Source organism: Photinus pyralis, unplaced genomic scaffold (assembly GCF_008802855.1).
Source record: "Photinus pyralis isolate 1611_PpyrPB1 unplaced genomic scaffold, Ppyr1.3 Ppyr1.4_LG2, whole genome shotgun sequence".
In the NCBI taxonomy this organism is placed as follows: Eukaryota; Metazoa; Arthropoda; class Insecta; order Coleoptera; family Lampyridae; genus Photinus; species Photinus pyralis.
The window spans coordinates 51,638,925-51,652,688 of NW_022170403.1; the positions used below are offsets into that span (position 1 = coordinate 51,638,925).

Below are 13,764 nucleotides of genomic sequence, written 5' to 3' on the forward strand. Positions count from 1 at the left end.
CCTTCGGTATCGATTCTCTCGTCTCTTCCAGGCCTTCGATCCAGTCGAGGACCTCGATTTCTGAATCGGACATTCTAAAAAAATATAAGAAAAAACAAATAAATTCTCCCCCTCAGGGACGGATAAAACGGGGCGGTGTCAAATCAATACCGGTTACCCTATGGTCGATAGGGTTTCAGATCCTTTACGTGGACTCTCGGAATCTTAGTCCGCTCGGATGGATGCTTCATGGTGAATAACACTGGTGACTCCACTTTGGAAACAGCATATGGGCTGGAGTACTTCGGCGCCAACTTCGCGGCATACCCCATGGCAGCTTTGGACAGGGGGTTGCCTTTCCGGAGTACCAAATCACCCACACACGGTTTCCATTCTCGGTGTCGGAGGTTGTAGTGCCTGTTTAGAAAACGCTCGGCCTATATTCCTAGCGACTAGCTGAAACACATCCTGAAGATTGTCTAGACGGTTACGGTGTTCGGGAATTTGGCGGTCAGGCCGGTAGGGGTATCGGGATTCGGAGGTTCTTGCTGACGGTGGACAGTCGGAAGAACACGTTCACGGGCAAAATTCAAGTAGGCGGGAGAAAATCCGGTTGATTCTTGGACGGAGGAATTCATAGCCATTTTAGTGATTTTCTTCACAAAACTGAGCGATCATGGTTTTTAAAGTTCGGTTGGCACGTTCGACGGGATTGGCCTGCGGAGTATACGACGGTGTGAAACGGTGGGTAATACCAAGTTCGGAGACGAGATTTTTGACATTTTGGCTGTCATACTGTGCCCCATTATCGGTAATCAAAACCCTCGGTGTACCAAAACGTGTAACAACTTCCTCAAATAAAGCCTGAGAAACGGTAGCGGCGGTGGCTTTACGAACGGCTTTGAAACATACCCATTTGGTAAAACGATCTTGGAAAACCAGAAGATATTGGTTTCCTTTCGAGGAACGAGGAAGTGGGCCTACAATGTCGGTACTGACAATGTCTCAGGGTAAACGGTTAGGATACAGCTGCATTTTCCCTGTGGCTTGCTGTTGAGATACCTTGTACATTATTATTATTATAAATAAAACTCAAACATTTTTAACTAACTTACTAAAACATTTTGGAGCGCACAATAAACACAAGAAGTGCTCTTCGCGGTGCTATCATAACTACACCTACTACTAATGAATCCTTGGACGTTAGGACTGTATTAATTCACTACAGCCGACTTGTACCCCATTGCATAATACAATTTTTGTATCTTTCTGCCGTCTTGCATGCTGAAATGTAATTTATTTTCTCCACCGCTACGATGTAATTTGTGATGTACACAGAAATTCAATATATTATAAGACCACCACCAACTACTATCGCATGGTGGAGACGAGGAATCCGACGCTCCACAGGCTGATGAAGCTGCATCTGAGGCGGTATACGGACGCAGGCAGATAGCGCCTATTGGGTACGTGCTCTCTTCTATAATGAGCTATTTTTGGTTCAAAGGACTCGATATGCTCAATGAGTAATTTGATGATTGAACTTGTTTTTTTCGAATTCTTCCTCTTCTCTTTTCAGGTTCGGACGCTATTTTGTTCTTAACGCGGTTAAGTTTGCAATTTCTTCCATATCCTAAGGTAGCGTAGCGAGGAAAAATACTTTGCAAACCCTAACTGCTGATCCCTCATTATTTTTGAGAAAGTATTGATGTGTGTTAGAACGCCTTGAATAAGATCCGACAGTTTTACGTTTGACAGGCATTTTACTAACCATATTGCAAACAAAACTCTTCCTCTCTTGTGGAGAACCGAGTGCCCAAAACTCTTCATTAATTTCTAGCTTTTGATATTGCGGATGTACATTTGAGTTTGCAGGTACCCTATACACATGGACTCCTCACAGGGTGAGCTTCGGCAATTCTCATTCTCTTTATTTCCTTACGTTCTTGACGGGAAAAGTCAAATTTCCGCTTTTTTCTTGGGCAGCCTTTGGTGAACGAGCTCGAATATTGAAGTTCATTGCGTACATTTGAATTATTAGGGATGGTCAGCAGATTATCTCCTGTGGAAGCATCTTGAACTATAACAGGTAAGTCTTCTATTTCTCCAGGAATATATACGATGTCATCTATAGGTAGGTCTAATATATCTACATTTGACGAAACAGGTAACAAGGAACCATCTTCATTGTTTACTTCATATAAGAATTTGTGAACGTGTTTCATCTTCTTTGAAATATTATGCTGGTCGAGAAACATAGTACCTGTTAATATAAATATCGTGTTAAAATCTTCTTGACTCGAAGTGCCTCTTTTTCAACTAATTCTTCGGTGTTTGAAGTTGGTTCTTCTTCATTGTTTACATCTCCGTTGAGAAGAAGAAGGGCATTCGAATCTTGCGTGCCAATTCTAATATCACCCAGTAACCATTCGTAAATCTTTTTATGGCGAGGGTCTTGGCGTGGATTAAACTCGTACTAATATTCGACTCTTTGCTAACATCAATAAATGTTTCCAAAGCATTACAGCTTTGCATATTGTGCAGCTGTACATATGGCATCGTTAGTTATATACAAAATATCCTTATAGGTACTACTAATAACATTATTTACACTATTGGATTCTAAATCTGCTATAAACATTTTAAAATACGACGGTACACTAGAACCAGTAGCAGTGTTAGTAAACGATCCCAGTTTACATGCGCATAATATTTCATCAAATTGTCCAGTTCAATCTTTTGCACTAATAACTTAATAATTTCCTTGCACATATTTTTAGATTTAGCGCACCAATTGAAGCAATCATCCCAGGGACGTAACAACTTAGGAGCGGGCCCTGGTGCAACACCAAACATACGGGCCCCACTGCATCATTAAAAAAAATTACTAGCATAATAGTTTATTGAACAATGCACAAAAACGTATGGCTGAACAATGGTAACCAACATGATAACATAAATTCAATTCAATATAAGACAGCTTAATTACAAGTACTAAAAAAGTCTACTTTTCTTGCCTTTTGATGAGCAAACAGAGAAATTACATTATGTAAATCTAATGTTCTGGCTGTTTCATTTTCAATTGATAATATTGCCAAAGCTGAAAGTCTGCTTTGTGACATTTTACTTCGTAAATAGATTTTAATCAATTTTAGGATGGAAAATGATCTTTCCGAAGATGATACCGATATGGGAATTGTCAGGTAGAGTATAAAAGCACAACACACTTCCTTAAATGAACTTAATATCATTGGATCGCAAATAACCAATTTTGCCAAGTCATGAATTGAAATATTTGAGTTTATTTGTTCTTTATAAACGTGTCTGAATGACAAAAGTTCTTGTGCAAATGAGCTCGATAAATCATTGGGATAAAAGTTAATTAAATTTTCAGTTAGCTGTATTAAATCTGAGTCCGAGTGATCTTTTAAAACTGAAGGGAAAAGCACCTTAAATCTTTCAACTATGCTATTTAGTCCTTTGAATCGATTTTTAATTTGTGAAATAATGACGTCCAATGTAAGATTAAACACAGAAACACGGAAGTTCTCCTGTAAATTTGTTAGTCGTTCGTCAGATGACAGCTCATCGAATTGCTTTTTCACTCTGCGAAGTCGTGAATTTTTGAAATGCGGTTGAATTCCCCAACTACGGGCTGAATCAGCAGCTTCATTTACAATTTCCGAAAAATTTTCCCTAATCCTTGAAATATCTTCCTTAGCAGATTTCAAGAGTTTTGAGGCTCTTTCAATATCTTGATTTTTGCTCTGCAGTGCATTGGATACAATTTTGGTAATGCTTAAGATTTTATATTCCATCACTATTATCACAACTGTTTCAAAATTTTCGAGTTTTTTCTTCAATCCGAGAGCTTCACTTTGTTCAGTTACTTTTGAACTTGTTAAAGATAATTTGGTTAAAACTTGCAAAATTTCTCGATAGTGAAACCTCATGCTATGAAGGGAACCATAACGGGACGACCATCGCGTGGGACACAACCGTTTCAAAGTATGCTTTTTGGATTCAAAGGTTTCCATCAACATTGCCCATCGTTTTATGCTATGTGCAAAAAACGCATACAGACATTCCACAGTGTCGTAAAAATTGTGTAACTCTCTCGAAATTTTTATAGAGTCGTTGATGACTAAGTTTAAATTGTGTGCAGTATATGTACATACAACGCATTGGGCTGTTTCTCCAAAATCTTCGCTTGCAGACCGTTGTAAATACCGCTCATGTTGGCTGCACCATCGTAACCTTGAGCTCGTAGTTTTTCCACGCTCAAATTATTTTTTTCAAAAAAAGATAATAACTGATTTACCATGTCCTCTGCATCATGTACAATATTTACAGTATCTGCGTCTTTAATGAGGTGCACAAATCTTATTACAAAGCTCACTTGATCAACTTTTGCGATGTCCTGTGTTGTGTCCATTATTATTGAAAAAAATGGAGATTCATTTATCTGGCCAATTAATTTAGTTTTCACCTCTGTGGCTAAGAGTTCGATAATTTCGTTCTGAATCGTTGGTGACAAATATTTCACAGAATTCTTGTCTTTGGATAAAAGCTCCTGTAAAACAGGATCATAAATTGCCAACAATTTTATAATATTTAAAAAATTGCCACGATTATTATCACCATCATACAATGACTCATGAGCTCCTCTGAAAGATACATTATTTTCAGCCAAAGTTAAAGTAACGTTAATAACTCGTTCAAGCACTTTAACCCAATAATTGGTCTCAAATTTCATCTTTTTGTCCAAATCCATATCTATAATTTGATCACTTTTCCATTTGCTATATCATATCATGTCAACAGACATTTGTAAATGTTTCATATTATAAATTTAGACTCCAACAACTGTTGAAATATGGAGAATAGTTGCTAACGAATTCTACAACGATTGGCAATTTCCACAATGTTTGGGAGCACTTGATGGTAGACATATCAAGTTCAGGGCCCCACGATCTGATGGATCGTATTATTTTAACTACAAAAATGAACATTCCATTGTCTTAATGGGATTAGCTGATGCGAAATTGTTTTTTGTACGTTAATGTAGGGGTCAATGGGCGTATAAGTGATGGTGGCGTATTTCGCGAATGTAAATTGTCAAAGGCAATGATGGAAAATAAATTAAACTTTCCCAGACCAATGCCATTACCTGCCAGAGAATTAAAAGTGCCCTTCGTTGTTGTAGCCGATGATGCATTTCCTTTGTTGCCTAATCTATTAAAACCATATTCGCAGAGAGGGCTATCACACGATTGCAGAATCTTTAATTATCGTTTATCAAGAGCGAGAAGAGTCATAGAAAATGCCTTTGGAATTTTGGCCAATAGATTCAGAGTTCTGTTAAACCCAATCAATTTAAGTGCTAATAAAACTGAAACAATTACGTTAGCATGTGTTGTTTTGCATAATTTTTTGGCTACTCGTAGTGTTTCGTATGTAGAAATTACACCAGAAGAGCTTGCAACTAACAAGTTAGAAACACTATTACCGCAAAGAGGTAATAGACCCTCGAATCATGCTTTACAAGTTCGCGAAGAATTCAAAAATTTCTTCTGTAGTGTAGAAGGTTCTGTGCCATGGCAAGAAAATTCTATAGCCAACTATGACATGTAATTATTGAATATTTATACATAATATGAAAATAAACCTAATTACTTATTACTGTTATTGACATTATACATTGTGTTGTTTATTTATAAAAATCTTATAATTTCTAAAAATAACTTCCATAATTTCTTCTTCAGCTGTTGCTCTTATGGTATCATCAGTAATTGAATTTAAACGAAATGCAACGTAATTACTGAAGGGACTGTTGTATGTGGGTGTAGGTTTCCTCTGCTCATTAGCTGTACGAATTGCACCTAAGGTTAATGCTTGTTCTTCAGCAAGTTTGTCTTCCTTACGAACTTTTTTGGAGGGCCGTACTGAAGGAGTAGATGGAATGTTTTCATTGCTGGATATTTTCTTCTTGTTTGGTATAAAACTGCCGACAGTCTGTGTATCGTCAGTAGGAAGAAGAGAAGTAGCAGGGGAGGAAATATTTGAATTTATAGTTTCAATATCACTTTCATCGATATATTCAATAATAACGTCATTTCCATGGTCGATGTCCTGCGCAAAATTAAGATTGATCGAATTAAATTGAATAACAATTTGTATGTTAGCCTTACGTCACTTCCATTATCGATATCCACTGTTGCAGCAGTAATGTCTAGCACATCAGTCGACTTCCGAGGAGTGATATATTTATCGATAAAACGCATTATATCAAAATACCACAAAGACGGTTTTAATATCTAAAAATTAAATAATAACATCTCAAATCCACATTATATTTGTCAAACTTACATCATCTGCACCTGCACCACTTTTTTGTGTAGATTCGTATTTCCGGAGTTCGCTTAAATAATTGGTCCTGAGGCCATTCCATTTAACTTTAATTTCTGGTATCGTGACGTTTCTCCCCATGGATTTAAGGCATTCCGCAATGTTTTGTAATGCAGCATTCCTAGCATGTTTGTTTTTATACAAAGGTGAAGTTACCATATACAAACATTCGTTGGCTCTGTAGCACTCAATAAGCGCTTGAACTTGTTCTTGTGACCAACCCATTTTTTTTAACGAGATTCACAATTTATTAATAACAAGCTCAGAATTCACAACACAGCCACCAAGCACGATTGTAATGTAAACTACTAAACGTAAACAAAGCAAAGCTTCTGAATTGAATGGTTGATTTGAGGTTATATTTAAGTTTTGTGTCAATGCGCATTTTATTTGCACATTTTTGCTACAAGATTTTAAAGCTAGCGCTATTTTCTTGTATTTAATTTTTTTTATGCAAAAATTTTTGTACAAGATCGTGTATGTTACGTTATAAATTAATTAGCACCAAAACTTGTAACGAATCTTGCACAAGAAAAATGATCGTGTCAGACGGGCTTAATAGTAGGGGAGCTAACACGAAATCCACTGAACGAGAATGATCAAAATTTTAACCGATGGTGTTCCATTTTGCCCTATCAGAGTATGCTAAAATCGATCGCCTCAGGTCATACGACTTAAGGCGCTGCGGGTACTTCTTGTGGTACCAATTCTGAAAGGTTGTTTTTCGAAAAAATAAGTTATACACCAAATGAAAACGTCAGTAGTTAAACAAGGAGAGTTCTGGCACAATGTAAATCTCCATAAGCGCAATGCTAAAGTATGGGTTCATTTCAGTGACAAAAACTCACTTTTTGGATCGGTCTTGATAGCGGTGTTTTTTTCGAGGTTTGAGGGGTTGTATATGTGTGTAGGGGTAGTGGATGTGTTTTAGGGGGGTTGTGTGTTAAGGGGTAGTAGGAAAAAACAAATTTCTAATTTTAGAATCATGCTTAGTAACACAAGCGGCGGCGTACTTGATTGCGGTGTTTTTTTCGATGTTTGAGGGGTTGTATATGTGTGTAGGGGTAGTAGATGTCTTTTAGGGGGGTTGTAGATAAGGGGTAGGTAGGTAAAAACAAATTTCTAATTTTAGAATCATGCTTAGTAACACAAGCGGCGTACTTCATAAAATGTATAACTTAGTAGTAGTCGTTTGCGGTTGAGATTTATTTTTAGATGTTATCTTAGTAACATAGCGTTAGAAATAAAACGTCTTGCGGTTCTGTTGATAAGACAAACACATGTGTTTGTGGTTTACTATAATCCTTCAATGGTTGTAGTGTTATCGATGTAGTACAATATTTGTTGCAAGTTTTCGATACAGATTTCGAGATTGTGGTCTACAGATGGAAAAATTTACAATGTTGCTGAAGCAAATATTTATAACATTGAGGTTTTACAACAGAAAAATAAAACGTTATCAAAATGAAATAGGTATAAATATGCAACGTAGTTTAGTCAATATCATTCAAATTTTACTCTCCATAGGTATTAAGAAAAAATGTCAACTATAAACGAAATTACTGTGCCTATGAATAAATGCGAGTGGCTCTTTTCAGTGATTTGTCGGTATGTACCTACCATCGGTAAGTAATAGTGCTTTTCAAGTAATTGTAATCATAACTAATGGTCATATTTACAGGGATATACAGTGCTTTGCCCATGTGCACATAATCTAGTCTACGATGAGACCGAGCACAATTTATTGTTCTTAGAGCCATTTTTTGGGGATCATTTTATTTGGGTGTTTGAGACAAAATGCAGGAGCTCAACAACAATTTTTTGCAGGGTAGGACCGTAAGTAAGGTAACAATTTTTTTGTTTCAATAATAAATTATGTTTGCTTTTATTATTACAGACGACGTATGTCCACCCCAAGAAATTGTTTTTGCTAAATTGGAGGTTTTACCTACTGTTATTTAATAAAAAATATATTTGAGTTATCTTTTTTTATTTTGTGACATATGTATGTATATGAGACCTGTTTTATTATTACAGACGACGTATGTCTACCCCAAGAAATTGTTTTTGTTAAATTGGAGGTTTTACCTACTGTTATGTTATTTAATAAAATATATTTGAGTTATCATTTTTTATTTTGTGAGATATCAACCTGAAGAAGAAGGAAGAAGAAGAATTGATTTAATTAGATTTATTACATTTAAATATTTCACAATACAAGCCTTTACATGGAACCTTATTTTATGTTTAATTATCAAAAAAATAGTTTGATTCTAGTAGAAACTCATCATATTCAAATAACTTAAATTTTAGCGGATCTCTATTGATATGACAATATGCATTATGATTAGGCAAATCCTCTAGTTCCATTTCAGGATTTAGAACCATCCAGAATTTATCCATTTCAATTTTCATTAGAAATGCGCGCACTCTACTAAAATAATCCAATTCTCGTTCATTATTGCGTTTTTCAATGCCTAATGCCGCTGCAGATGTCTCTTCCTCTTCATTGTCGCTACTAAATGTTGAATGAGATGATAATGAATTAGAAGAAGAAGAAGACCACGATGTTGTTGGTGCAAGTTCCATTAGTTGTGGTGGTTCATAAGGTGTTATCCATGGATGGTTACATGTTAATGTAGGGCGCGCTTTTTCATAATATTCACGTGACGGCACACGTCTAGGGTTTGTATATTCACATACCTCAACTAAGAGTGTTGATTTATTGGAAGTAGGTATTAGTTTAACATCACTTTTTTCAAATATTTTAATGTTCGTTAAGGTTTCTCTCACTATAGTCTTATATTCAATTTTTGTTACTCTTTCTTGCCATAATGATTGTAAGTACCTTAATAATGAGCATGGCATGATAATATGCCCATATATATTACACTTTTTAAATGAACGATAGTTAAATTTATTTAAGATCACAATCCCACAAATTTGTTTCAAACTTCTCGGCTGATTTATAAAAATTAATGTTGTCCAACCTTCAGGTTCTTGTATAAATTTGAAATTTGTAGTAAATGGGTGCAACACAAGCTCTTCTTGTTGAATAATTTCAAGTGTTTGCCGATGACCATCAATTGCAGGTATATTTAATAATGTCATCATATTCAGACATTTTTTTCTTCAAACTATACTTTGCTCTCACTACTAGTAGGTATACTATTAAACTTTGAATACAACGATCATTTTCTCATGTATATATAAAACCAAATGCCGAGCATTGAGCTGGAAACTATTATTAACCTTTGTGGTTTCTTGTTTTTCTTTGCGGTTTCCTGTTTTTCTTTGCGGTTTTCTGTTATTTATTAGATTCATTTCCTGTTATTGCAGTGGAGAGTCACCTTGAGGTTTTCCTGTTATTCTCCATTCGAGATTGTTGTTTCATTGGAGGGGAACGCTCAGTATATAAGGGTTATAATTGGTGTCGTATCGTCAGCTGCATCATAACAGTGAAATGGATTTCAACAGAATTTTAAACAAAATCAATGCTGCTGGAATTGGAAAAGAACGAAAACTTCTTAAGGTGCATGAAATGGAAGTGGGGAAAGTGTATGAAATTGAAAAGTTTAAATCAATATTTAATGCATATGGACGAGGTATAGTTTGTGAGCTTACCGATCATGTTGCATTTTTCCTACCGCAGCGCATGGCACGGGAAATAAATGATGAAACTATAACTCAATTTAATAAATTAAAAATGGGTGTGGTTTTAAAACAAGATATTATAGATGAGGGCCTTCCACAAATTCAGTTAGTTCCCATTGAGACTAATGATTGAAATAGTGGGGATGAGGGTACGTAGCATCATATATTATCATACAATAATTGATGTGTAATTATTTTCATTTTACAGAGTGTGCGAAGACGTGAAGGAAGCAACACACTCATCAGCATCATAATAATCATCATCAATACATTGCTTAAATTGTATAAGTTATAATTATGACACAAATAAATGAAGGTAATAAAAACGTTATTATTATTGATGTGCAGGGCTTTAATACAAAGGTAGGTTTTGTGCCTAAAGAGTTAGCAACTTATAATGGAAAACAGTTTGCACATTTCTTGTTTAAACCTCCATATCCATGGCACATGTTAGAAATAGATTATCAAAAACAGGCAAACTGGCTTACTGCTAATCATCATTGTTTAAGGTGGGGTGATGGTTTTACACCTACATACATGTTTTCCAATATACTAGTTCAATTGGTTGCACATGCAGATGATGTTTATGTAAAAGGTCGAGAGAAAGCAAAATATATACAAAAACTTCTAAAACAACAACGTGTCATTGAAGTAGAGGAACAGCCTGCATTATCTGCATTAGAAGCTTCTTATCCTTTTCATAGTAAATCATTGTGTCATTGTGCTCTATCTCATGTTTTTACTATTTATAACAACTATATAATGCAATGTGTCTGAATAAAAAGTTTATTAAAGCTGCTGTATTTGTACAGGAAACATCTATTCAAGATGTTGAAGATACTTATTATTATAACTGTGCTCCTTATCACTAACATTAATTGCACAGCTGAGAATGGTCATACTGAAGATTGCGCTAACGAAAAAATTGTAAAATATTTAATAAAATTTGGCTATCTGGATGGTGAACCTGATCAATATTTAAAGTCTGCAACAACACCTGTAACATTTGAAAACCAAAACGTTGCGTTTGCATTAAAAAGAATGCAAGGTTTTTTCCGTATGAATGTAACCGGTACAGTTACTAAGGAAGTACTAGATTTAATGACTCTTCCTCGATGTGGTGTGAAAGATGTGGTTGGAGAATTTTCAGTACATCGTGCGAAATGGCCATCGTCGACTATTAGATGGAATTTTCATAATGCAAATCAAAACTTGCACAAACTAGCCGAAGTGGCATTTCAAATTTGGGCTCGTCATGCAAACTTAACGTTTATACATGACCCAAATAATCCAAATATTTTAATTTCAATGCGCGACGGTTATCACACATACTTGACACATAACGTAAGGTGTCCTCATAATTTAGTGGGTGATGTAATGGCTCATGGTTTTTTACCTGAAAGAGGAGTAAATCGTTTAGAAATTCATTTGAGAACTGATTATGATTGGTATTTAGGAACGGACATGGTGCCATCAAATTTAAGCAACTTACTTTTTGTATTAGTACACGAAATTGGACATACATTAGGGATTCAACATTCTGGTGACCCAGCAGCAATTATGGGCGCTGTGTATTATCATAATCTTCATCGTGATAATTCCAATTTAGATTTAACAATGGATGATATGCTGGCTATACAAAATTTGTATGGACCTAAAGATTATTCTAGTCGATTACCTTCGAAATCTATTACTTCTACTACTACTACCAGTAGTACTAGTAGTCGTCGTAGTATTTCTCATACGCAGTATGATCATCATCAGCAACATCAAACACAAAAAGCTGCAAGTGTTGATAAAAAACCAGATTTATGTGCCAAAATGAAATTTATTAATACATTTTTGGTGGTGAATGAGAGGCTCTACGTGTTCTACAAAAAATATTTATGGATAATTGCATTAAATAAAAAAGTGTATACAGATCCAATATTAATAACGAATTGGTTAACATGGTTACCGAAGACCTTCAATCAAATTGATGCAATCTATCAACGACCTAGCGGTGAAATTGTTTTATTTATAAATAACGACATCTATATGATGGAATTTCCATCCTTAAGACTGGTACACGGGTATCCCAGAGTGAATACCGTATTAGGTCTGAATGCTGCAGCAAAAATCCACGGTGCACTTAATACTTATACAGGGCGAACATATATTTTTTACAATAAAGACTACGTTATGGAACTTGGTGAATGTACAATGATGGCTAAAAGTCACGGCATACACGTGAAAACTTTCCCAGGGTCACCGGCCAGCTTTGATTCGGTATTACGATTTACAAATGGTCTCATATATTTTTTCGATAAACAGCATGTCTATGAATATGATGAATTTAGCGCTCGATTAGTGAGATCGTTTAAAAAGGATCTTGGTGTTTTTGGTCTATCTTGCCCTCAGGAGACAATTTTGCAACAACTTAAAAACCTTTTAACAAGTTTATTGAGTAAGTCGGATTCAGATGTAAATCTTATAGATGATGATGGCGCCTTCGATAGTGACGATGACTACATTAGCGAATAAAAATTGTAGATGTCTCAGACTGATAAAAGTTGAAAACAAACTCTCAAAATGTAGTTTCGTGTTGAACGTCAGACTAAACGTTGTTGATCTAAAAATGGATAATATAAATCGTGCAATAAAAAATTTTACAACTCTTGAGAATATGTCAAAAGAAGAAATTCTTGACATACCAATTGAATATTTGAAAAAACATGCTCAAACACAGTTGGGACAATATTTTGATAAGTTACCTGACGAATATAAACGTCAACTTTTTAATTATCAATTTTGCTATAAACATTATTGGAATAATAGATATGAAATACAAATTGATGGTCCTGCGTCACAAATGATTAATTGTCAAGAGTGTATTCGAGAGAGGGTGGGAGAGGTTCAAAAGAAATCAAAACATTTAAGTAAACTTCAGTATTAAAAGTGCAGTGCATGAACAATGTCACATCAACAAGTTTTTCCACAAGAAAAAATTAACGAATTCTTAAATAGATCAAAATCGCGAAAAGTGCCACTATTTATGGATGTTGAAGAAGAATCATCATCATCACCAACACCTCTAACACCACCACCACAATCATCACCAAAATCAACAGTTTCAACCGTTAGCGATGGGGGTATCACAAAAACGTGTTGGAATAATATTTATGGCCTTGATTTCAACGAAATATCAACACAAACATCAGAAGTAGAAGATAATTATACGTTTATGAACCATACAGATGAATTAATTTCACCTCTCATTTATAAATATGACAGTAATGGAAACGGCTGTGAAAAAATTCTATCGATTGGATATAGTTTATGGAAGGATGCAGCTCCTATTGTACGAATAGGATGTTCAAAATGTTGTGGTTTTATTGATTTTACACCTCCAGAATGGTATAATCTTACTCAACTTTCAACTTTCATCGACGAAGATGATGAAGTTGTCAATTATCGTGAAATGGATAGTGCAATATACCATAATCCCAAAGCTAGATCTTTACACTACGGTGATGGAGAATTTCGTTGTTCTGTGGAAGTAGAAAGTTTTATCAAATTGTTTCGTTTGAAACATATGGTTAATTACTATCTTGAAATGTTAACTTCGTATAATTTCAATATATTTTATCAACGATTCATCGATTTAATAGCCGAATATGTCGATGCAACGTCATCAAATGATCTTATAAATACAGCGTTTTCAATTCTGAATCCATCACTCAA

General features: G+C 35.2%; 1 protein-coding gene and 1 long non-coding RNA gene across 2 annotated transcripts; one reads left to right on the top strand and one right to left on the bottom strand.

Annotated features, from left to right (window-relative positions):
- Window positions 1-3,332: 3,332 nt before the first annotated feature.
- On the bottom strand, window positions 3,333-7,006 carry LOC116162919. Its single transcript, XM_031476683.1, has 3 exons — window positions 6,349-7,006; window positions 6,171-6,296; window positions 3,333-6,111 (listed from the first exon to the last, which is right to left on the bottom strand). Exons 1-3 carry the CDS (start codon window positions 6,610-6,612, stop codon window positions 5,674-5,676), a joined length of 828 nt encoding a protein of 275 aa, XP_031332543.1. The 5' UTR covers window positions 6,613-7,006; the 3' UTR covers window positions 3,333-5,673.
- A 146-nt stretch (window positions 7,007-7,152) lies between these two features.
- On the top strand, window positions 7,153-8,435 carry LOC116162920. The gene is made up of 3 exons (XR_004143649.1): window positions 7,153-7,860; window positions 7,915-8,012; window positions 8,069-8,435. It is a non-coding gene; the product is annotated as an uncharacterized LOC116162920 (long non-coding RNA).
- The last annotated feature ends 5,329 nt before the right edge of the window (window positions 8,436-13,764 follow it).